Source organism: Patella vulgata, chromosome 9 (assembly GCF_932274485.2).
Source record: "Patella vulgata chromosome 9, xgPatVulg1.2, whole genome shotgun sequence".
In the NCBI taxonomy this organism is placed as follows: domain Eukaryota; kingdom Metazoa; phylum Mollusca; class Gastropoda; family Patellidae; genus Patella; species Patella vulgata.
In genome coordinates, this window is record NC_065887.2 from 26,563,264 (window position 1) to 26,587,780 (window position 24,517).

The 24,517-nt window shown below is 32.8% G+C and overlaps 2 protein-coding genes across 2 annotated transcripts; one reads left to right on the forward strand and one right to left on the reverse strand.

The window, feature by feature from the left end:
* Window positions 1-266: 266 nt before the first annotated feature.
* LOC126831487 (general transcription factor 3C polypeptide 4) lies at window positions 267-14,489 on the reverse strand. Its single transcript, XM_050562007.1, has 20 exons — window positions 14,358-14,489; window positions 13,325-13,457; window positions 12,811-12,928; window positions 12,039-12,114; window positions 11,517-11,628; window positions 10,846-10,978; window positions 10,307-10,398; window positions 9,378-9,529; window positions 8,727-8,853; window positions 7,759-7,842; window positions 6,065-6,179; window positions 5,587-5,632; window positions 5,085-5,151; window positions 4,688-4,838; window positions 4,292-4,364; window positions 3,694-3,808; window positions 2,894-3,017; window positions 1,920-1,969; window positions 1,571-1,666; window positions 267-1,006 (listed from the first exon to the last, which is right to left on the reverse strand). The coding sequence occupies exons 1-20, from the start codon at window positions 14,475-14,477 to the stop codon at window positions 948-950; spliced, it is 2,043 nt and encodes a 680-aa protein (XP_050417964.1). The 5' UTR covers window positions 14,478-14,489; the 3' UTR covers window positions 267-947.
* On the forward strand, window positions 14,456-24,427 carry LOC126831492 (histidine protein methyltransferase 1 homolog). The gene is made up of 9 exons (XM_050562014.2): window positions 14,456-14,726; window positions 15,465-15,556; window positions 15,992-16,166; window positions 17,072-17,160; window positions 17,799-17,873; window positions 18,452-18,579; window positions 22,132-22,230; window positions 23,914-24,029; window positions 24,269-24,427. The coding sequence occupies exons 1-9, from the start codon at window positions 14,675-14,677 to the stop codon at window positions 24,319-24,321; spliced, it is 879 nt and encodes a 292-aa protein (XP_050417971.1). The 5' UTR covers window positions 14,456-14,674; the 3' UTR covers window positions 24,322-24,427.
* The last annotated feature ends 90 nt before the right edge of the window (window positions 24,428-24,517 follow it).

The following is a 24,517-nucleotide window of genomic DNA, read 5'->3' on the forward strand; positions in this document are numbered from 1 at the left end:
TTATACCTCCACAATTGTATCTGTCGAAAATTCATTGTGAACAATCTACAGACTACATTTATCATCAGATCTTTTTCTAATTTATATATCTATTATATATTTATCAACAATGTGGATAGCAAAGAAACTCGATTCTCTGGAAAAAATAACTGTTGGCCAAAATCATAACCTATCTAATCTAATGGTAGGTACAGTAGAGTTGGAATTTAGATCTTGAATGTTTTCCATATGCTGTACTGATTTCTTAAAACTTCTGACTACAAGCATGTAATTAAAGTTCTTTTATTGTTTGTAAAAAATACTTCTCTTATACGAAAAGTAAAACCAAATTTCTAATCAGATGTGTTGATTTGGTGGAGAATATATAGTCCAAATAAATAAATCTTGTTGATATCCAGTGCACTGACTATATTTGTCAAGAGTTCATTACCTGACAGTTTTAACTCCAATGCTTTAACCAGGACTGTTTCTATTGTTTTAGTCAGTTTCACAGGCAATATAATAAATTTCACTTTTCTCCTCAGTTTGTATATCCATACAGCAAACTGATGATTGTATGAAAGAAGTAAGGTCATAGAACACAGGTAATTACTCATACAACTTACTTAGTGCAAACCATACATGTTACCTAATATCCTTTACACAATAACATTAAATTAGTTTGTGTCCTTATACTGTAATCTCCATCTGACTTTTACTCCTCTGTCATCCAGTCTATCAGTGACCTATAACTGTTGGCTAGCACAAAGCTACACAGTAGGGCCTAACTGAGTGAGGAAATAATCCCACTAATCACCACTGCCAATACATGGTCACTTTATTAGATTACCACACGACCACAATTGTGACAAAAGTTGATTTTGAATAACTCAATATCAATTCTGCCAATCTAGAATGTTTAAAGCTCACAATTGAGCCACCATCTTCATTGAAAATTATAGCCTGTATCAAAATAATGACGAACAACATAAACTACACCTGATGTCATCTTGTAAACATTTATAATCTACAAAAAAAAAAATGCAGTATGTTGAATAAATTTAAAATGTCTCAATTAAATTGGAGAATCTGCATAGTTAACCAGAGATTATAGCTATCACAACATTAGTCTGTTGTTAAAAGTATGTATAGCTTGTTGGATTGAGAGTCAAAGAGAGGAGGTTTAATGGCAACTCAACACATGGCCACTTTGGGACTAACATATGGTATATCTTTATTTCAATAATTTAATTTTGCACGAGGGTCTTTAGCAGTTGGCGAAAACCACTGACGTTATGCAGGCATGATCCCTACTCCTTGTCATGTACAAGAATTGGCTGACAGTATGATCTAAAGCAATTTACCACTCAGCCACCCATATTTACTGTCTTGCATTTAGAAGGTGCTTAATTAACAATTAAAACTAAGGATGTTTACTCAAATCTTTGTGGCCCCACTACCAAATAAAGTTCATGAATCAAAGAGGTTACACTGTGTGCCATGTGTGGTTCATTGGCCATTCTAATAGATAAATCTTGGCAGGGACATAATAATCACAAATTACATAGACAATATGATATAATAGAAATACCTTTTAATCTAGTAATTGAAAATGCTGTTATACCACAAGTGTTACATGTTGTAAATGGTGATTCTCTACATGGTAGTAATGTTTTACAACATAAACCTGAGAACACAAACAAGTTATTGGTTTAAAATTTACCAAAAATTAAAAACATTTAAAATGTATGCCCCAAATAAAAACCCAACTACAACCAATGAATAGCCTGTATTCTTAAAATATTTTTTGTATAAAAAAGATAGCATTATGTCTTTGTTTTACATTACATAACAAACTGGTTATTTTCAAACATTTCAGAACTCAAAAATACATATCTCATAGTGTTTTTCAATAGATGATAAACCATAAAGATGCTTACCAAATTTATGTCCATTAGGACATTCAACAAATGATACTGATATTTTATACTGTTAATTGTTAAGAAGTGACTTTTACTCTTTATTCTAAATATCAATGGTTAGGGACACTACTAATTTATACATATAACCACAGCTTTACATCCCATCCAAGTGACTTGACATATCGGGACTTTCCTTGTCAGCTCCATGAATGTTAACCCTGATAAATAGGAACCAGAATCCTAAAGATCTTCTTGGACAATGCCTAGATTTGAACCCGGGTGATTAGGGTTGTTGTCCAGTAGCATGATTGCTGCAGTCCAACAATAATTGAAATATCATCAGGTCAACACAATTTAGTAGAATAGGCTGGACCCATTTTGCAACAATTGTTATTATGAGTAAGTATATTTTTTATGTGCTATGGAAGAGAGGATAATTTTGCGACTATTGTTATTTTAAGTAACCGATTTTTTATGTGCTATGGAAAAAATAAAATTTTTGCAACTACTGTTATTATAAGTAATATATTTTTTATGTTCTATGTAAGAGAGAATAATTTTGTGTCTATCGTAATTATAATTAATACATATTTTTATGTGGTAAGAAAGAGATGATAATTTTGCCTGTATCTCCACCTATTATCAAATTCTGGGGTATCTTTTAAAGTCTCTGTGCATAGTTTGCATTTTTGGGGAAATATCAACACTAGATAATCTCAGGGCTTGGGTTCAATTGGATTAAAAAGAGACCCAGGTTACCGAAGATTACAGGTGGCACTGTTTTTTTAACATGTCCCATCTATATCGCATGCAAAGGATTCCAAATATTTAAAAACATTCAATTTGTCATATTGTGTGTAAATACTGAAGGGGATGGTACCATTGTTGAACAGATATTCAATTTAAGAGTAGTTTGCAAGGGATTGGTGGTCAAAAAGTTTCCATTGGTAAACGTGACAAAAAAGGTTGGGAATCTCTCAACTAAAAGGATATTTTCATTACAGATAATACAATTATCTAACTCGGGTATATCTTCACATATATTTGTTTCTGTTGATATCATGGATGGTTGATTGACATATAACCATTTCTTCATCATCTTTATCATTAGTTTATCTGGAAATACAAAATCAAAAATCCAAATAAGAACATTTAAGAAAATTTGAAGATGCATTACTGCTGGTTGGAAAGAAAATACACTGAGTTTGTTCACAATAGACTGTATGCAGATTGTAAGATAAATTACTGAGATATACACATTATAACTGAATCCTACAAGGGTTTTCAACATGTTGGTAATTAACAGATGGACATTTTTAGAAAAAAGGATGGATATTTCCAGGGCACAAGGATGGATATTTATAAGGAAATAGGACCAATATTTCCAGAGCACAAAGATGGACACAGATATTTCTAAGACAATATGACAGATATTTTCCAAACAATATGACAGATATTTTCCAGACAATATGACAGATATTTTCCAGACAATATGACAGATATTTTCCAGACAATATGACAGATATTTTCCAGACAATATGACATATGTCTGGGGCAGTATGGAGAATATTTTCAGGACAAATGATATTTTCCAGACAATATGAAAGATATGTCTGAGGCAGGATGGAGGACGTTTCCAGGGCACAAGGATGGATATTTTCAGTGTAATAGGATAAATACGAATATGTCAAGGGCACAAGGATAGATATTTTCAGGGCCAAAGGATGGATTTTTTCAGGGCCAAGGGATGGATATTCCAAGGGTAATACATATTTAAATTTCAAATACAAACCTTTATCATTAAGACTGATATTTTGTTCATCTATCTGCTGTAAGATGTTTTGACAATGGTATGTCATTAATAAACAGGTTAATTTTTGGATTTCATCCTCAACATCCCGACTATCCTATTAAAATGAAACAAAGTATATATCTTAGATAAATCAATGCTAAATTATGGTGTACTGCAATCAACCAAATTATGGTGTACTGCAATCAACCAAATTATGGTGTATGGTGTACCGCAATCAACCAAATTATGGTGTACTGCAATCAACCAAATTATGGTGTAACTGCAATCAACCAAATTATGGTGTATGGTGTACCGCAATCAACCAAATTATGGTGTACTGCAATCAACCAAATGGGGTCTTGAAATAAATGTAGCCATGTGACAATTAATGATATCTGTTTGCATTTTGCTTTATAATATCGCTGATGCTGCTTGGCAATTTACCAGATATTATTCCATTCAATTTTTTCAACAAAAAGTGAGTGCGCTCATAGAATACATGAAATGAAACTCAAAATAGAAATTAATTTTTATATTATTTCTATTGCTAGATTTTGATTATTGAAATATTGTTACATCTGGTTGTAGAGACACCTACTGGCATTTCACCATCATCATATTCTTCAGCCTTTTTCTCTGGTATCATAGTTAATATCACCAATAATATATATCTGGAAATAATAATTCATTTAAAAATGAACAAATGTTTCGCTAAAATAAGTTAAATTTGAAGTGTTGATCTGTTAAGATTTACGATCTTAGGACTGTAGAATTGAGCTAATAATTATATATTAATGATTTAATGGTCAAAGATCAGCATTAAAATTAGTAATCAAACCAACTTCAAAACCTTTTAAAAACTAGCATTGTCAGCCTGCAGGGATTGGTAAATTTCAAGGGATTCTCTTGCATAAAGTGAGAAATTGTTATGGGAATTGGTAAACATAAGAGGATTATAGCTGTTTCATATCAAAATAAATCTCTACAATAATACCTCCAAGTCTGTAAAACTTCCTTCTCTAAGTTTTCTATATTCTTTAAATACACTGTTTTATATTCTTTCATCATTTTTTCTGGTGAGAGAAAATCTAACTGTAAATTTCTTCGAACAACATCCAAAATATCAGCCCCATTATCTAAATCAACTACAATATATAAATAAGATACAATCCTTATATTATGACAAGAGATTTGACATGGACACAAAATACTGATGATATATGCAGTTAGAAAACTAGACTTGTTTGTTAGATCTTCACTCCATCTAGCAGCTGAATCCTAGAATCACAAACTTTCTCATATTTTTGCTGATTCCAGTTAACTAAATTAATCCAATTTAAATACTCAATAACAGTTTCTGTTTATAGTTATAATATATGTTTAATAAGAACCTTCTGCAGACGACACTAAGGTAGGTAACTCTGTAGGTTTGATATCCTTTAATGTAACAACATGAACCTAAAATAAAAGGGAACAGTTAGATGTATACCAATTTTTGTGAGAAAGATTTGTCCTAAACTTTATTTTATGCCAGAGTAGATTATTTTATCAAACATGTAGTTCTATTTAAACTGTCATAATGCCAAAATATTACAGTAACTAGATGCAAGGCTATGATGCAAAACTCCTGCATACAGCTGTTCACTGGAAAGGACAAAAAACTTGCATATCAAATAATCTAAGAAAACAGAGGGGGAACCATGCACATAAATCATTTTTTGAACCAATTTACTTACCTAGAATTTAAAATTCATAAGAAATAAAGTGTAATCTTATTTCAGGGGAATAATCAAGAGAAACTGATAAGAATAGAAAGAATATGAAACAGAATATCAACAGTTTTTTCATGTATCTCAAGGAAGACTTATTCATCATAACACATGTAATACTTACTGCTAATGGAAATTTATATTTCAGATGATCATAAAACACAGATGGACTGAAGTAAACAAATATATATTTATATATATATACATACATACATACACATAAATATTCATAACATAGTGCAACTAAATTGATTTTTAAAAAGTCTCACACTGATAATACCGTGTATATACATCATGGAGATCAACAAGTAAATAAAAACCAAACAGATATTTTTTATGCTGTACCTTGTTCATATATACATGTAAGATATATGATATTCCTATTAGTTTCAATGAATCAAAGACTAATTCCTTTGTGCTTTTTGCTCTTAACCGGCAGGAGTGTTCAAATGAGCTAAGTGTTAAAGTGATGTACCCAAATCCTAGAAATCTAGGTACTGTGTAATGCTTTCATAAAGTTCAATTGTTTGAGAATATAAAACAAATTAATTACTTATAATTTTATCAGTAAAAATCTGTAATAAAATCTAAATTCAACTTACCTAAAAGCAGCAATATAATAAACAGCATTTTGTGTAAGAACACCGCCATGACACAGCCATTTCAAATTATGTCTATGTTTTATCATTGTAACTGGTTCACATTTTATATCTAAAGCTGAAAAACAGTATGTCTACATAAAAACAGTCTAATATATACTGCAGAAAACAGAATGTCTACATAAACAGTCTTATCGATACTGCATAAAACAGTATGTCTACCAATCCTTCAGACACTGCAGTAAAAACAGTATGTTTATATACACTGTTTAATACATACTGTAGAACATAGTATATTTACGAGAGAGAGAGAGAGAAAGAGAGAGAGAGAGAGGTCATTTCGGGACTAACAAGTGATTCAATTTTATTTCAATAATTTGCTTGCGCGTAGGGGTCTTTAGTAGTGGGAGGAAACCGGGGTACCTGGAGACAACTCATGAGGTTGGACAGGCAGTTGACTCAATGACAGACCTTATGATACAGAGCGCACAATCATGCTAACCATTCAGTCATCTAATCCCCCAGTATGTTTACAAAAACAGTCTAACATACAGGGCTGTCCGTAATTTTTCACAGTTGATTAGCAGCACTGCTAATCAAAAAGTCCAATTTTTCCAAATTTGATTAGCAAATTTAAAAAATGATTTGCAGTTTTTCAGTTTCAACGTAAAACACCTAAATAACAAGATATTACTTTAATTCATAACAAATATGATTAGATTCCATTCTAACTATTCTTAGATTTTTTAGCACTGCCACAAGTACTTGTGAGAGTTTGTGAATGTGATGTAGACATTTAGTTAGGTCTTATGTCTGAAGCCAATTCTTGACAGTGACTTCCGAAGCCCCACTCATTTTAATTGTTATTTTTTTGTTACGTTAGAAATCTTCGTTAGAAAACAATTTTGTCTGCTTTTTATTCTGTATTACTATTTTTGTTCAATCGGGCGCACCTCGATTAACTAGACACACGCGATATAAACAATAATATTTTACGGGAATTTTTACTTTGATTTATCATTTTACAATACATGTATTTATTTTTTTATATTTTATTTACAATACGTGGGGGATACACTTGATTTATTTCTTTCAAAATAAATATGATATAATTACTTGATGTCTCGCAACGTGAGTGGTACTACTTGATTCCCTATTTCCGGTTTAATAGTCCCTATTCATAGAGTTATGTCCCTGTGTTATATAGTATTGTGTCTGGGTAGTTCGAGAAGAAAATGTCACACAGAGAATTCAGTTTTGTTTATAAAATTTTATTCAACATTTTATACACGTTGAAAGTGTTGAGTAAGCCTTCTAGTCTTCAAAATGTGGATTATTCTTGTGTCAATATCCAAAATGACAGGCATATTAATGATTCGCAGTTATAATAAAGTTAGATTTTAATTTTTGGTTAGCAACGGACAAAATATGTATCGCAAATTGCGCTGCGATACTGGTTGTTGGCAGCCCTGCAGAAAACAGTATGCTTGCATAAAAGTTTTGCAGATGCGGCAGACAACTAAAGAACAAACCAATAATACACAGTCTAAAAATGAGAAGAGGTAAAAGGTGTTCTAGAAATAGAAAGCATATGCTGCCTAATATACGACACCATCACTAAAATCTGAGGTCCCTGAATCAGAATAATAAATAAATCAATAAAATATACTTAGTATACAGATGAACTATATACATACAATCACCAACAACTGTTAATCTGACATACTGAGATGTACCATCTTCTGAAGATAAAACTATTTCATCATTACGGCAACATAACGCTGAAAAATATAAAAACAACATATATATATCAAACTAAATACCTTGTATATGCTTCTTTACCATATGATAGACAAATGGGGGATCACAAATTTGTTAATTTTGCGAGTAACTTTTAAAATATTCTTACTTAAAGATACATTATGGTAGATTTTTATAGAGAGTTGGCCATTCTTGCTATAACAGTTCAAAAGTAGATGATGAAAGAAGAACATATTGAAAAATTCAGTCAAATTACTTTATTCTGAACATAGTTATCATCGTTGTAATATTTGCCTAGAAATGGTAGCGAAATGTGTCTTCACCTTCGCCGATCGTTTGATTGACAGGCGTTAACTCCACCTACATATCTCGATTATCAAGTAAAGTTTTCAATGGCATACGGAAACGCTTTACAGCGGCCTCACTAAGTACACTCTATTCATTTAGCCTCGATCTAACTGACGTATTTTCATCAGGTTACCCCTTTATTTGATTTAATCAATTAGTGAAATCCTATTTAAATCCGAGCTGTAGCCGAGCCATCCGTGGGTCTACAGAGTTGATTTTGGTCTTGTTGTTTAAATGAGATCTAATTTATAATTTCTATAACATCTGAAGCCTAAATTAAGACTTGCAATAATCAGATTTAGCTCTTGCATAATGCATGTTTAAATAACTCGCTAGCTCATAGGGGTCTTTAGAGGAGTGGTAAAAATCCATGGGACAAGGAGAAAATCTAATGGTCATGTACATATGGATTACAATATGTAATTTTGCTAATGTTCATAAAGTTGCAATTAGTCCATTGTAAATAAACTTTACTTTGGTCACTAACGAATTTAGAGTTTTCAAACACTGCATCTTAAACCCCACACAACGTAGAATCTATAGGGGTAATACCTACCTGTAGCTTGTAATGTATGAGGTCCTTCACTATGACTTGTTTTAACAATCTCTATATTACCATCATTTATATATAACACATAACCTAATACAAACTCTCCTTTCGTTGATAATAATATATGATGTGCCTGTTACAAAAAATGGGAAAAATAATTTCAATAATGTTTCTATTTATATATGTAACACCACAGCACTGAGGAATATTAAGGTTTTTCAATGACATAACGGTAGTTATATCAACCTCTATTTTCAATATCAAAAAGCCCTAGAATGGGTGACACTCATTTTAACCTGTTGTTTGATATCAAAACCCAAGATAAAATACATTTGCAATGCAATAAAAAAAAAGAGACAGATTGTTTTTTTTTGTCTTGTCATTGTCTTTTGAATGACACCAAATTATGGGTTATTTACCCATTAATTAATACATTAGATATTTTTTTATAAAGTATAATGAAATACAGTCATATTGTCCAATAATTTCTCAAATATAACATAATATTTGTATTTGTATAGTACTAATCCACCATGAACTGACAGGGCGTAAGCATATTATCCAATTTCACAAAAAAGACTGACTCAACAATTAATAACAAGGGTAAATACAAGTGTTAAACATTTCACAAAAAAATGATAATACATATAGTATTACCGCAGATAAAGATTTCCAACATAAAGTAGAGACAGATAATAGATCTGTATCAGTATGAACTGTTGTTTGATGTATAATACTGTCTTGTGATGATGATATAGGTATTGATATAATCTTAATTATACCACACTGATAACCTACTGCTAAATGAGCTGAAAACAAAAAAAACAACGAATTAACCATGATTAAAGTCAACTCTATTCTAAATTCATTTACAGTCAGTCTACTAATCCTTTTACTTAAAGATACATTATGGTAGATTGGATAACGAGTTGGCAGTTCTCACTATAATAATTAAAAACTAGATAACGTAAAGGCAATTTGCTGAAAATTTCATTCAAATTGATCCACTATGAACTGAGAACTAAGCGAATGAAATTCCTGCCTAGCCTCTGTCATCATTACTAAAGTCAGTACGATAAACAGCATAGTCTAGATTATCCATTTAATCGTTTAATCGAGAAGGAAAGTTATGAAGTAAATCGGCTCACAATCCACTTAAGATCGCAGGCTAGCGATGCCATCTAGAGTTGATTATGGTCTGGATAAGTTAATTAATGTCTAATTAATAATTTAGATAACATTTCAGGCCTAAAGAAAGACCTGCAATAGACAGATTTAGCTCTTGCATAATGTATGTTTAACTTGATAGTTCCCTTATGAATTAAAATATCTTTGATTTTGTCTCGTCTGTGTGTTTGTCCTCCAGGTTACTATTTATTTATTGTTATGTGTAGTGCATTCTTCCATTAATTACTAATTGAGATCATATGGGAATCAAGCAGTTTAGTAATTTCTCCCATCCATAGCATTAATTACAGGTTTTTATTAACACCAATAATGGTAGATAAATTAACGTATGCTTGAGTCTCAAATCTAGCTTGTTCAAATATTACTGTCTTTTAATGAAATGATGAAAATATTATTACCTATATCTGTTTGTATATCTAGAGAACACCATGATAAAGCTGATGGTGTTATAATATCAGTAGATATAACTTTATATATACTTAATCTTTCTCTGTAATACAATAATCATTCGTTCTTATTGATATATATAAATTGGTGGCGATCATTTTGTAAACTCACTCTCTCAAATTCTAGGGTGTGGTTTTGATCCCACATATACGTGACATGGACTAGGGTTGCCTGTCTAACCCCATGGGTCTTCTCAGGGGTCTTCCGGTTTCCCCCCACTGCTAATGACCCATACACACAAGCAAAATATTGAAATATAATTCACACTATTCGTTCATCTCTCAAAATCTTAAACACAAAAAAAATTCTCTCAAAATTTTGCCTTCAGTACAAAGCTCTTGAATGTTGCTATTTCATGCTAATTTGTCATACTTTAGAGGTTAAAACAGAAATCCGATATTTTATAAGTTTAGATTTATGAAATTAACTATTTCTATTAGTTCTATTAATAGGTTGGTTTTAAAAAAAAAGAGTCATGCACATAAATTACCGTGAAATAAGTGGATGTTCAACTCTCCATAAAACTATATCACCATTCTTCATACTAACTGCTAATAAACTAAATTCTACACCAGATTTATCATTGCTTGATTGTAGTGTTATAGTTGGTGACCAAGCTAACCCTACAATAGATACACAATATCGGATAAAATGAATAAAACTGAGTTCCCATCAGCAATTTCAAACAAATGTTTTTTTAACATGGTAATTTCATGATTCATTAATCAGAAAAGAATGCTATATTTCTATGGTGATCTTTTTTCCATAATTCTGCATGTATGAAGTTAATTAAACTCCCTTCTAATTTCCACAGAAGCCCAACACTCAATCAATTTTAATCTGGCTTGAAAAATGACATTCCTTTATATTATTAGAGCATGTTTGTAGAAAAATGGACATATTATTATTATTAGGAATTTGAAAACAACAGTTTCCAATATCAGTTTTTAATTCAATCATAAATGCTCACATTTGTTGTTACGTCTATGCAGACAAGATTCACAGGGAAGAACTGAGTAAAAAGTCTGGCAATTCATTGGAATCATCCCACCCACCATCTGAACAGCCAATGAGAATGGTTAACATGGTATCGGTATAACCAAATTTCATGATAATTCTATATCAAATTTTTTTCAAAATACCAAATATTTATGAAATTACCTATAGCAGCTGTACTGTATGTTTGATCTCTATATTCATCAAACATTATTGTAGTATTATCATCTACAGACTTCTTACATTGGTTATAATAATCCTCTGATAATTCAAATAACTATTAAATAAAAGATTATATTAGTTTTATATGATAAAGTTATTGTAACTGCATATGAAAATATCCTATTCTGCTCAATATTGATAAAAAGTGACCTGTTATTGACAATGTCTGGATCAATTTGAAACTTACAGCTAGGCACATTTTGTGTCATTCATTGCCAAATACAATCCTTCAGCTCTTCTGTGTTGTTCCTACTGAGATTTTTAATCAATGCCTGACACTAAATTCCAAATGTCAGGGACAATTTCAGTTGTACATAAATAAATCATTGCACCATGCTTAACTCTGAATTAGATTTAAGTAGGTTTTGTGTAGATCGATCTGATTGTTTTACTTTCTATAAACAATGTCATTCATGATGAGTCAGTAAACATTATAATAAAATAACAGAAATAAATGTTAATTACCAGCTGCCAATCATTTTTCTGTGGAGAAGAATATAACGTCAAACGATGATCATGTGATAAACCTGCTAAAACACATCTGGAAACAGACATTTAAATATACTATAGAATGCCAAGATTCAAAACATCTCATGTTCTATATGTAATATGGTTCATGGCTGAAAGTTGTCTTCCTGATCAACATATAATGTACAGAACATACGCATTGGTAGTACATTTCATCTGATCCTATTATTACATGATTTTACATTAGGGTGAGCATATTGTTTAAACTTGTACTGCTATTGACCAAATTGGTTACTTAAGCCCTGTTTGTGAACTGTCTCTGTATTATCGATTTTGTTAGCCGACTAGATAACAGATAGTGTTACCCATAGACAAAAATAACATAATGAAATCTAATTAAAAAATCCAAAATAACAAGGTCCAGTAAGTATTCCAATATAACTAAATCTAGTAAATATTCCATAATAACAAGGTCTTTCATATATTTAAAAATAATATGATCTAGTAAACATTCCATAAAAACAAGGTCTAGAATATATTCCAAAATAATGAGTTATAGTAAATACTGGTATCTAAAATAGTTAAGAAATAATATTTGTATGTTTACTTAATATTTGGGTGTTGTGGGTGATGCTGATCAAGGATTTACATAATATCAAGGTATACAAACAATGACATGTCCATCTTTGAAATGAGCTGATACGTCAGTCTATAACTGAAGGCATATTGTATACATGTATAGTGTCAAATACTGTAAAAGTTATACTACCTTCCATATCCACCAGTCTGTTTAGGCGACCAGGTAGCACAAGAGAATACCTTGTGAGAAGCTTGACAATTGGTAGCTGGTAAAATAGTTCGATCTAACACAACAGCTTGTAAATCATCTAAATATACAAAAAAAACCAAGCTGGGCATATAGAGTCTTACCTAAACAGGGCCACCTTCAAACATGTGCCAATGAATAAGAAATTACTATTCCAATTAGCACAGGTGAAAAATATTCACAGTTGAAACATATTTCAAAATAGCCAGAGAGAATGTTAACTAATAATATAAGTAAAGTCTGCATAAGCTGCCTGTTACAGAAAGCACAAATTCAGACTTTTTTTATCATACACAATCTCTGTGTGTTTTATGGATATTTTCAACACAAGTTTTGGCACAAAGTTCAAAATATGAGGTACCAGTTAATTCATTACAAACTCGGATATTAACGGTATTCTCAATTTTCATTTTTCTGAGACTGAAACACACTACCGGTATATGCAAACTTTACCAACCTGTGTCAAATACTGCTTGAACTCTTTCATATGTCATGGACTGATCTAAAATATTAACATATTTAGATGCAGGTATAAAAAATTTGGAAAAATGGGGCAAGGTATCTTTGAGATTAACACCATATCTGTGTTCCTGAAATGTAGTAAAGAATATCTATATTTTTGTAAGTCAAAATGTATGATCAACACTTTCATAACAGCTATTGTGATGGCTGATGGCCAGCTAAGGGGAGAGTCGGAAAGATAAGACTATGCCTTTTGTCATTCTTGGTGCTTGAAATGTTTTTTAGCTTTCACACAGATTCCTTCCCTGACAAACCTTATAATATATATTATTCTAATCTATAACCTTTTTATGACTTATCTATTCAAAGTTGTGCACAAAACTGAGAGAGAGAGAGAGAAATGGGGTTTAACGTCCACTCTATGCAAACTAGGTCATTTCTGTGATTCAATTTCATTTCAATAATTCGCTTGCGCGTAGGGGTCTTTAGCAGTGGGAGGAAACCGGAATTGCACAAAACAATACTCACCTACAATGTATACTATCAACATTTCTAAAAGAATTTTGGATGCATGATATCAATAAGATAAGTGTTATTGTTTCCACACAACTTTCATCTAAAGGTTGTAGAAAGGTCTGGGATACACAGCTTTTGATTGTGTATTATATAAGGCACTGGGACATTTCCTTTTAACGCTTCCTAGTTGGCCGACAATATAGTTTATATTTCAGTAAGAGATAAGAGATGAGGAATTTAACATGAAAATAGTAGCTTTGAATAATTTGCAATCTATGACACAAGCGTAGTAAGGGTGGAAGAGAGCAATATAATGTTGTTGATTTCAATGTACTTCGGATTCTTGATGTTTGCATTTTATCTGTCAAGAATACCAATCTGTCGTCTACTTTCATTTTACAAACTTATCTACTTTCGTTTTTTTGACCTACTAACAATAACAACAATAAACAACAACTAATTTTAGAGGAAAGTCGAACAGATAGAGAAAAAACAAACAGATTTAATATTACCAGGATGTAAAATCCATCTTCTGTGCATATTGCAATGTCGTTATTTTCTGATATAACAAGAGCTTCTTTACAATGAACCTTGGAATGAAATGTTGCCAAAGTTGTAGTGGGCGCCGCCATTTTGCTAAACTCCCGGCTGCATTCGTTTGGAATTGTAAGCCATAGTGTAGCCTCGGTTGTCCAAACTTGACAAGAGTTTAATAGTTGACACACAGTTCATGCCAATCGAACACATATAGTAAACAATCTCAACACGTGTAGTAAGGAATGACACTAGATTTTCGAAGACGTGGTTGGCACTCATCATAAAGCGACAAATGTCTTTCAAGTTTAATTTTAATACTTCTGAAGAAAACCAAGACTGTTTCGGTATGTATGAAATTAGCAGGCTAATTAAGAAGGCCATTTTTTTAGAATAAAATAATATATCTGGATTTGGACGTTTATAGAATGGACATATTATATTAAAGGGCCAATCCCGATAATATTTTGGAGAATAAAACTGCTTAATTTTGTGTTAAAACCCCTTAAAATCCCGTACCTAAGGGCCGAGCAACTAATTCAATATTTGTGATATGTTTTCAAACAACTCACACCCGTCATTCTTCATATGGAAATGGACCCGGTGTCCCAAGCTGTATTATGCGGTGTCTGGATAAAACCAGACTTTTATTTTATAAAAACAATGTGTAGGTGAAATTTACCTTTCGTTATCCAGTACGGCACATGGGTCATTCACTGTATAGACCTCTAAAGGAACGGCGATAGATTATCAGGTCACTCAGCGAAAAAATTGACCAGAAATCTTAAAAGGGTTACGTGTCTGGATAAGCATTTTTGACGTTCACGTCCAAACAACACAATATTTTGAGCTGAAATTTTGAGACAAGGTGAATACATCATTCCTCATTATTTTGGTGCTTAAATTTCATACAAACTCGGACTTTTATTTTTGGGACTCTGTTCAAATCGGAATAGTCCCTTTAACCCCAAAATAGGGTCTTCGGAAAATGTTTTGATGTTTTGTTTATTTATTTTTTGGCAGGTTTGTACAGGGAAGGCCCTATAATTATCAGTTTACTAGCATTTCTAGTATTTATTTTATAGGAGAAACAACCAGTGAAGATGAAGAAACAAAAAACAAAGAGAAAAGGGAGGTTATAAAACATACAGAAGAGATATTTGTTGATAATGTATCTGTAAGTTATGGTAACGATATAAAACTTTCAAACGCATCCCCAGTCTCTGTCACTGTCAGCCGAAGAAGGTTAGAGACATTTACTTTAGTTCTCTCTCCTGAGGTCTTTTATACAAGTCTCTAATAGTTAGTTTGTCTCTGCATTCAGTCTTGCCTGTCTTAGTGCTAAATAATGTCTCTCTAAATCATTTTAAGAAGCACCATATTCAGGATACGCCATTTCTTCTCAAAGTTATTGTTAACAATATATTTACACTGGACTGTTTTCAATCCTAACCCCTAACCTATACAACAGACTCTGCACCTCTTACCCCTTCCAAAATAATTTTCCCAAACATCAGAATCTTACACTGGATAGAAATATTTTAAAAAGATTTGTTATGGAGATTCTTTGCATCTTGTCTGGTCAAAATATTGCACAAATTATTTTTTTCAGCCCAAAATTTCTGAAAACATTAAAGTGATAAAGCAGATGTTTAATAAAGATGTAGAAATCCGATTAATAGATCCTAGTTTAGCAGAAGAAACAGTTTGTTCACAGTTAAATAGTGAATCAGATGTGGCTACAGCTGTCAATCAACAGTCAGATTTAATACAGGGTATTTATGAAGGTATAAGATACAAAAGTACATCAAAAATTGTTAGCTATGGGAACTTATAAAAAATAAGCATTGTGTCAGGTGTTCTAAAAAGATTAAGCATACCCCATCTCATGCACAACACAATTCAGGCCAATGTCACATTATTATTTAAATGGGTTTTGTTTCGTCCATCTGTCCGGCACACCTTTACTCAAACTTAGTAGTGTAGACGTCCATTAGGTGACTGTCTTGGCGAGTTCAATGATTTTCTGCCTAGGCTAAGCAGATCAAGATAAGCAATTTGATTACGGTAGTCAAGACTTTGAAACACAATAACCCTGCTACTAATGGAGGTAGAATTTTAAACTTGGTATAGATATTCGTTTTGACTGAGTTTGATGATGAACATTTTATATTTAAGCAAAGCAAAGATAAGCAATTTGATCTGGCAATGGAATAAGATATAAACTTTGATTCTGAGTGAGAGGGATGAAAGCTAAGTCATCAATGTCAAGACTTAAAGTTCAATATGGAGCCCTTTCCACTCAGACTAAGGAGGATGATAACTAGTTAGAGTAATTAAACAAATAAATTTGCAAGTAATTAATGAGGGGACATCTGTATTTATTTTGGAATTAATGCAGGCAACATCATTTTATATAAATATCAGGTTATGGAGCATTTGTGATCAACATCAAGGTTTTGCAGCCCTGTTATTATGGGGCAAAAGTCATGGCAATGGAGCCAAATTGAAGAAAGTTATCTGTATATGTTACTAATTTAAATATTATGTTTGATGAGGTTTGAATATAAATATTGTAAATACAATTATGATAAATACAGATCATCTTGATTTGTAGCTTAAGAATAGGAGCAATATTACATTTTGTAATCTTGTGGTGGAGTTAGTTGTCTATATATTTTTATTATTACAGGTGGATTAAAGGTATGGGAATGTGGTATTGATATGGTTAATTATTTAATATCAAACCAAATTAACATACAAGATAAAAATATATTAGAGGTAATATAATCACTAGTCTGTCTCTGTTTATATTTATGTTAAAATAGATTGTTAAAGGAGCTAAATTTCTATTCTTTTGCACCTACAAATGGGTCGCAACGCGTATAATAATGATATATAATCATTCAATCGTGTTTGTTTTACTGTAATTTCTAATCAGTTATGTTCATAGAAATACCTGAAGATTTCAAATTGAATGGCAGTCTTTGGCATCTGGTTATTCCTGTCTACACCGGTAGTATTCTTTTCTGCCACATGATTCGTGTGCCAATTTTAAAATTCTCATTTTATCTTAAATATTGGATATCAGAGGCCCATCATTTCATGGTAAGATAACAACAACAATGTTGATTTAAATTGACCAATAAGTCATGTTTGCAATGTAGAAGACAATGGACGAAATTGACTTGCCTCCTTTAAAAGCTGTCTTACTCTTGTTTTAAATACACATAATGCTAACACAAAACATTTTAATTTTGGTTAAAATGTCATCCTGCCATAGATTGCTTCACTTCCCGAACTGATCAGATTAGTTATATTAATATATATTTGTTTTTAAGACCCAAATCTATATGCATAAAACCATTTGTACAGATAAATGAACTGCTGTTATATTCCACTTGTCATCTTTCATCTAGTTAGGATGTGGTGCTGGGCTACCAGGAATTTATTCTGTGTTAAATGGTGCAAAAGTTGTAGATTTTCAAGACTATGTAAGTACATCGATTATTTGGACAGTGTCTCACTTGTTAAACATGCATTATGCAAGAGCAAAATCTGCTTATTACAAGTCTTTCTGTAGGCCTGAAATGTTATCTAAATTATCAATTAGACATTAATTAACTTATCCAGACCATAATAAACTCTCGATGTCAAGGCTAGCCTTTGATGTTGGCTGGATTAGATTCCTATATGCCGCTTAACGGCCATTAATAATTAAATCAAAACAGTGGATAATCGAGACTAAGCTGTTTATATTAATGATTTTAGTAATGATGACCAAGACTATGCGAAAATTACTGCCGTTTCGTTCTCGGTTCATAGCGGATCAATTTGACTGAAATTTTCAGCAAATTACACTATCTAGTTTTTAACTATTATAGCGAGAACTGCCATCTCTTTATCTTATCTCCCATAATGTATCTTTAATATCCCATACCTTCCTGTACACAAATATGTACACTGAATTGTTAAATACTAGTATGAGTACCATATAAGTAAATCCAACCTGATTTCAGGTAATCACAAAATTATCTGTAATCTCTTTATTATAAGTTATCTTTTCTTTTAGAATAAAGAAGTTATTGAAGAATTCACAATTCCTAATGTCAGCCTTAATCAGCAACATGAGGTCAAATGTCATTGTCGATACATAGCTGGTGATTGGGGGTCATTATCAAGTATTCTTACTCAATACAAGTGAGTAAAATAGTGTATAGACCAGAGGGAGAAGGGGGGGGGGGTATTATCCGAAAGGTGGGCAAAAAGCGGAAGTTGACTTTTCTAGAAGCATTTTTCCTCAGGAATCCGAAAATGGTGGGTGATCAGTCATGTGAGGGAGCGTTCAGGAGTTATCGAGGTCAAAAGGTCAGTAGGTCACCAGAGGTCAAAGGAGGCTGGCTTATGAATTCAGCCACTTCTGATGCTGTCTGTCGCAGATTTCTTGTTGGAACACAGCTGAATCATTGAATATAAGTGACGAATGATAATTTGTGAAACCAATTAATCATATTATGACGTAATTGAAAAGGTCACCGAGGTCAAATAAGCAAGAAATAAGGATGCACTGAGATTAGGGGCAAAACTAATGTTATTTTCAATATGCAGTACAATTCTGCATGGTCTGGGGAAGTAATTTCATCCAAAATCAACAATTATGTTAAACGAGTGATATGTCACACCATAAGTATATAATCTATAAGTATATAATCGCGAACATTTTCACAAACTGGAAGTATTATTCTATACCACTTCCGGGTAACCGATTGTGGATTGTGATGGACTTTAATCGATATTCACGTCCATGCGTACACATGACTCCTCATCCGATTCATTATCGTCATCAACGTCATTAGTATCGACATTAATTTCTTCGAAAACGTGGGGAATTTCTCCATCGTCATGAAACAACAAATCAGCGATGTTTTTGGGTTACGCTTCCTCTACCCATTTCAGGGAGAAATCCTCATTCCAACCATGTAGTTTTGGTGACCCCAGTTCAAGCCTTGGCGAAAACGCACATCGCCACATCCTCGCCACATAGTTGGCTCGACAACAATGAAGCTTGAGGAACTTGACACAGGGTTTAAGCAAGGTCAGGTCTACGATGCTTCCTTTCTTATAATTTGCCCAGAAAATATCGTATCGAGTCTGATCTACATTCGTAAGGCGAGGCTGGTCGTAGAAAACGCAAACAATTTTACTCAAGGCACTGAACGTACGTTCCCCCAACACAGGTTCAACTCTTACTTGATAACTCATTCTTTTGAAATGAATGGTCAGTGTGCTATGGTAAGGTCAGAAAGTGGTGATACGGACATACCGATCATACTGCTTCCCAACATGAAAACTGATATGAGAATTGTACTGGATAACGGCACAGGGAAATATCGTAAAAAATTCGCTCTCCATGATTGCTCGTTGTCAGACTTGGAGCGCAGAGCACTCCTGGGATTCCACGCCTTCACTGGAAACGACTACGTTTCGTTCTTCTTCCGCAAAGGAAAAATACCGCTGTGGAACAAAGTGAAAATAGACGAAGAGGCTCTGGCTACGTTCGCAACTTTGGGAGTTGAACCTGAGTTGGGGGAACGCACGTTCAGTGCCTTGAGTAAAATTGTTTGCGTTTTCTACGGCCATGCAGTCTCGCCTTACGAATGTAGATCAGACTTGATACGATATTTTCTGGGCAAATTATAAGAAAGGAAGCATCGTAGACCTGACCTTGCTTCCACCCTGTGCCAAGTTCCTCAAGCTTCATTGTTGTTGTCGAGCCAACTATGTGGCGAGGATGTGGCGATGTGCGTCTTCGCCAAGGCTTGAACTGGGGTCACCAACCCTACATGGTTGGAACGAGGATTTCTCCCTGAAATGGGTAGAGGAAGCGTAACCCAAAAACATCGCTGATTTGTTGTTTCATGACGATGGAGAAATTCCCCACGTTTTCGACGAAATTAATGTCGATACTAATGACGTTGATGACGATAATGAATCGGATGATGAGTCATGTGTACGCATGGACGTGAATATCGATTAAAGTCCATCACAATCCACAATCGGTTACCCGGAAGTGGTATAGAATAATACTTCCAGTTTGTGAAAATGTACGCGATTATATACTTATGGTGTGACATGTCACTCGTTTAACATAATCGTTAATTTTGGATGAAATTACTTCGCCAGACCATGCAGAATTGTACTGCATATTGAAAATAACATTAGTTTTGCCCCTAATCTCAGTGCATCCTTATTTCTTGCTTATTTGACCTCGGTGACCTTTTGACCTTTTCAATTACGTCATAATTTGATTAATTGGTTTCACAAATTATCCTTCGTCACTTATCCAATGATTCAGCTGTGTTCCAACAAGAAATCTGCGACAGACAGCATCAGAAGTGGCTGAATTCATAAGCCAGCCTCCTTTGACCTCTGGTAACCTTTTGACCTCGATAACTCCTGAACGCTCCCTCATCTGACTGATCATCCATCATTTTCGGATTCCTGAGGAAAAATGCTTCTAGAAAAGTCAACTCCCGCTTTTTGCCCACCTTTCGAATAATACCCCCCTTCTCCCTCCGGTCTAGTACAACAATCATAACCTGCATTCCTTACTTTTAGAGAAAATTGTGTTTATAGGACTAGGCAATTAGGACCATAATTGAATCCTGACCTGATGTCTACTGACCTTGACCCAAAGCATAAAGAAATGGCATCAAGAGCAGAATATGTTAGTCTCAAACAGTAGGCCTACTGAATGCAGTAATGCCACATTCATGCATGAATTTGTGAAATTACAGTGTAGATTATGTATGCACTAATTGTACAAAATATGTTTTTATGGATTAATATTTAAGCACGCTATCAAACATATTTTGTAGATTATGTATGTACTAATTGTACAAAATATGTTTTTATGGATTAATATTTAAGCACGCTATCATCAAACATATTTTGCTTAAAGTTATATTTAAAGATGGGTTCCCGCGTACAAACTGGGTGATTTAATGGTATATATGGACCAAAAACATATTCAAACTAATTAATTTGTCATAATTATGCTTCAAATCCTTCTCAAACATTGTAATTGCGAAGGAATGCCCTGCTATTAAAATTCGATCAAACCAGGTCATGTTTACGTCACGTCTTGGGATTCAGAGGAGAATTCATTGTGACCTTTGACGTCACGCGTGCAGAAGTTCCTAATCGTTGGGCTGTTGATTAGGAGAACCCTTACATTTTTGTCCCATATACGCTCCATGAGTGTATTTTTCTAGTAAGATTGGATATCTCTACTTTCCATATATACCAAAATTGCCATACTTTTATTGTGAATAACCACCCGATAAATACTTTTCTGGGAACCCATCCTTAATATGGTTGCTAAAACCTAGAAGTCAGCCACATTACTTCCATTTTAAAGGGAAATGGTGTATTCTAGGGGTTAAGACACAGTCAGACAAACCTGAAAGTATATCTAGATGTTTGGATTATACAAATAAATGAGATGCATCTATGCATTTGTTGGCATACACATAAGAGCCATTAACAGTTGAAACATGAAAATAATGTAGACACACCTACTGCCATGGCAAAATTGTCCATCCTCACATTCGTTGTACGCACAACTGTACTTAATTTAAATAAATATGAGTTAGTTTCAAGGAAAAATGTCTATATAAAAAAAATAATTTAATATCCCTCCTTCTTGTGTCTCTTGTTAAATAATTATCTATTTTTAATTGTTTATTTCAGATATGATATAATATTAACAGCAGAGACAATATATAATATAGATAATTATAATAAATTAGTCAGTGTGTTTGATCAACTTTTAAAAGAAGATGGTGTTATGTATCCTTATTTTATGATATGAAATAGCAAAGATATAAGTGTTTGTTAAAGGTGAAATCACAGGGTACCCATCTATAAAGGGGAACTTAAACATACATTATGCAAGAGCTAAATCTGTCTATTGCAGGTCTTTCTTTAGGCCTGAAATGTTATCTAAATTATTAATTAGACATTAATTAACTTATCCAGACCATAATCAACTCTAGATGGCATCGCTAGCCTGCGATCTTAAGTGGATTGTGAGCCGATTTACTGCATAACTTTCCTTCTCGATTAAACGATTAAATGGATAATCGAGACTATGCTGTTTATCATACTGACTTTAGTAATGATGACCGAGGCTAGGCAGAAATTTCATTTGCTTAGTTCTCGGTTCATAGTGGATCAATTTGAATGGAATTTTCAGCAAATTGCCTTTACGTTATCTAGTTTTTAATTATTATAGTGAGAACTGCCAACTCGTTATCGAATCTCCCATAATGTATCTTTAAGTACACATATTTAATACCATGATGTGAAGAAATAATCTAAACGGAGTCATTCTGAAGAGATTACTATATTTAGTTTACAGGATTACGTGACTCAGTTAAGGAACTAGTTTGTTCAGTTGTATGATTAATGTGATAATCAGGACAATTACTCAATAAATTTATTTTAATTTAACTTTTGGCTCACTGTGTGAACAGTAAAACTTGAAATATCATAACACTGGCTTGATCTGTAGGTGTAATATTAACAATGAAGACAGATTATCATCCTACCAAACAAATCCAATTTAGCTATTTTAAAATGACATAAAGTTGACGAAACTTTTGAAATTTTTTTTAAAATTTCCCTACTTAGCATTTTGATCTAAATGGGTTTGGAAGAACATAGTCTCTATCATCCAGAAAAATATTCTACGAATATTAGTCTGGACAGGTTGTCAACATTTGAGAAAAATTGGCTAGATAATCTGGTCTTTCACATTATCATAAACAATGTCTAAGGGAGGTAACTCCTCTTAAAACAAGATGTCAACGCTCATGAAATTAATTTAAGAATGTCATTTCAAAAAATCCATTTGATTGCATGCGAGTTCAATATCTAACACTCTTAATTTTTTATTGTAAAATTTCTCTCTTCATGGGCCATATCTATGCTTTTAAAATTAATCCTAATTCGTCGTCACGATTCATGTTTGTTTATATTAATGCAAGAATTATGGGATTTATTGTGGGAAGGGGCGCAACTCTTACTTGACTTGACAAAAGAGACTGGATAATCAACCACATTAAAAACCAAACTCCCGGTTACGCATGGGCAATGGACTTTACGTCAAATATTGATAACCTACCCAGACCCTCCGTATGTTGAAGACTAGGAAGTTCTGGGTGACCAAGACTAGGAAGAACAATGAATGAATTTCTGTTCAAATTATCTCCCCCTTAGTGTGTCAGGGGAGACAATTTCTTCTAAATTATTTTCCACAATATTTATGCATATTTTGTATGCAATATGGGTATATTTTGTCTAATATAAAAATCAATACACACATGAAGATCTTGCATCTTCATACTTTACATTGTATCTTTGTGGGAGAATTTTGACTAATTTGTTATATGGCAACTAGAAACCAACTAGGTCACCTGATTTATTGACAGATTTTTACCCAGTAAATATGTCGTTCTTAACCTAAGCTAGATATATAGCAGCTAAATCCTATTATTTTGGTGTGGGTGGAGGAACAAGACAATTTGAACAATATTTAAAAGATGGAGGAAAATTTAATAGTCATGTTGTTGAAGTGATCAGTGCAGGTAATTATGTATTTCTAGAGCATTGCCATCTACAAAAGGAAAAAAAATGGCTGTGGTTTAACTCTAAAAATTGAAGTAGAATTTATTCGGGAGCTACATTTCTTAGTTATATTTATTAAGAAATGTAAATGGGATTCATATGAGTTTTTTTTTTTTTTTTTTTTTTTTTTTTGCAAGTGTGTCAATCACATTTTATGCTGCAAGCACATGCAATGACACTTTTTTTTATTGTTTTTCAGGAGTTCCAAGGGAAATTTTAAAAGTTAGAAGAAATACTCTAGACAAAACGTAAAAAAAAGATGGTGGGAGGGGGACATTTTTTTTAAAAGAAAAGAAAAACTTTTTATGTTACAAAATATATATCAAATATAATTTATATACAAATTACTGAAATCGGGTTTATTTTATCTTTATCGGAATATTTTTATTCAGTAAAAGTGTGGAAAAGGATTTAGCTTGTCTTATCTGTAATTCTTCTCCTTATCTTA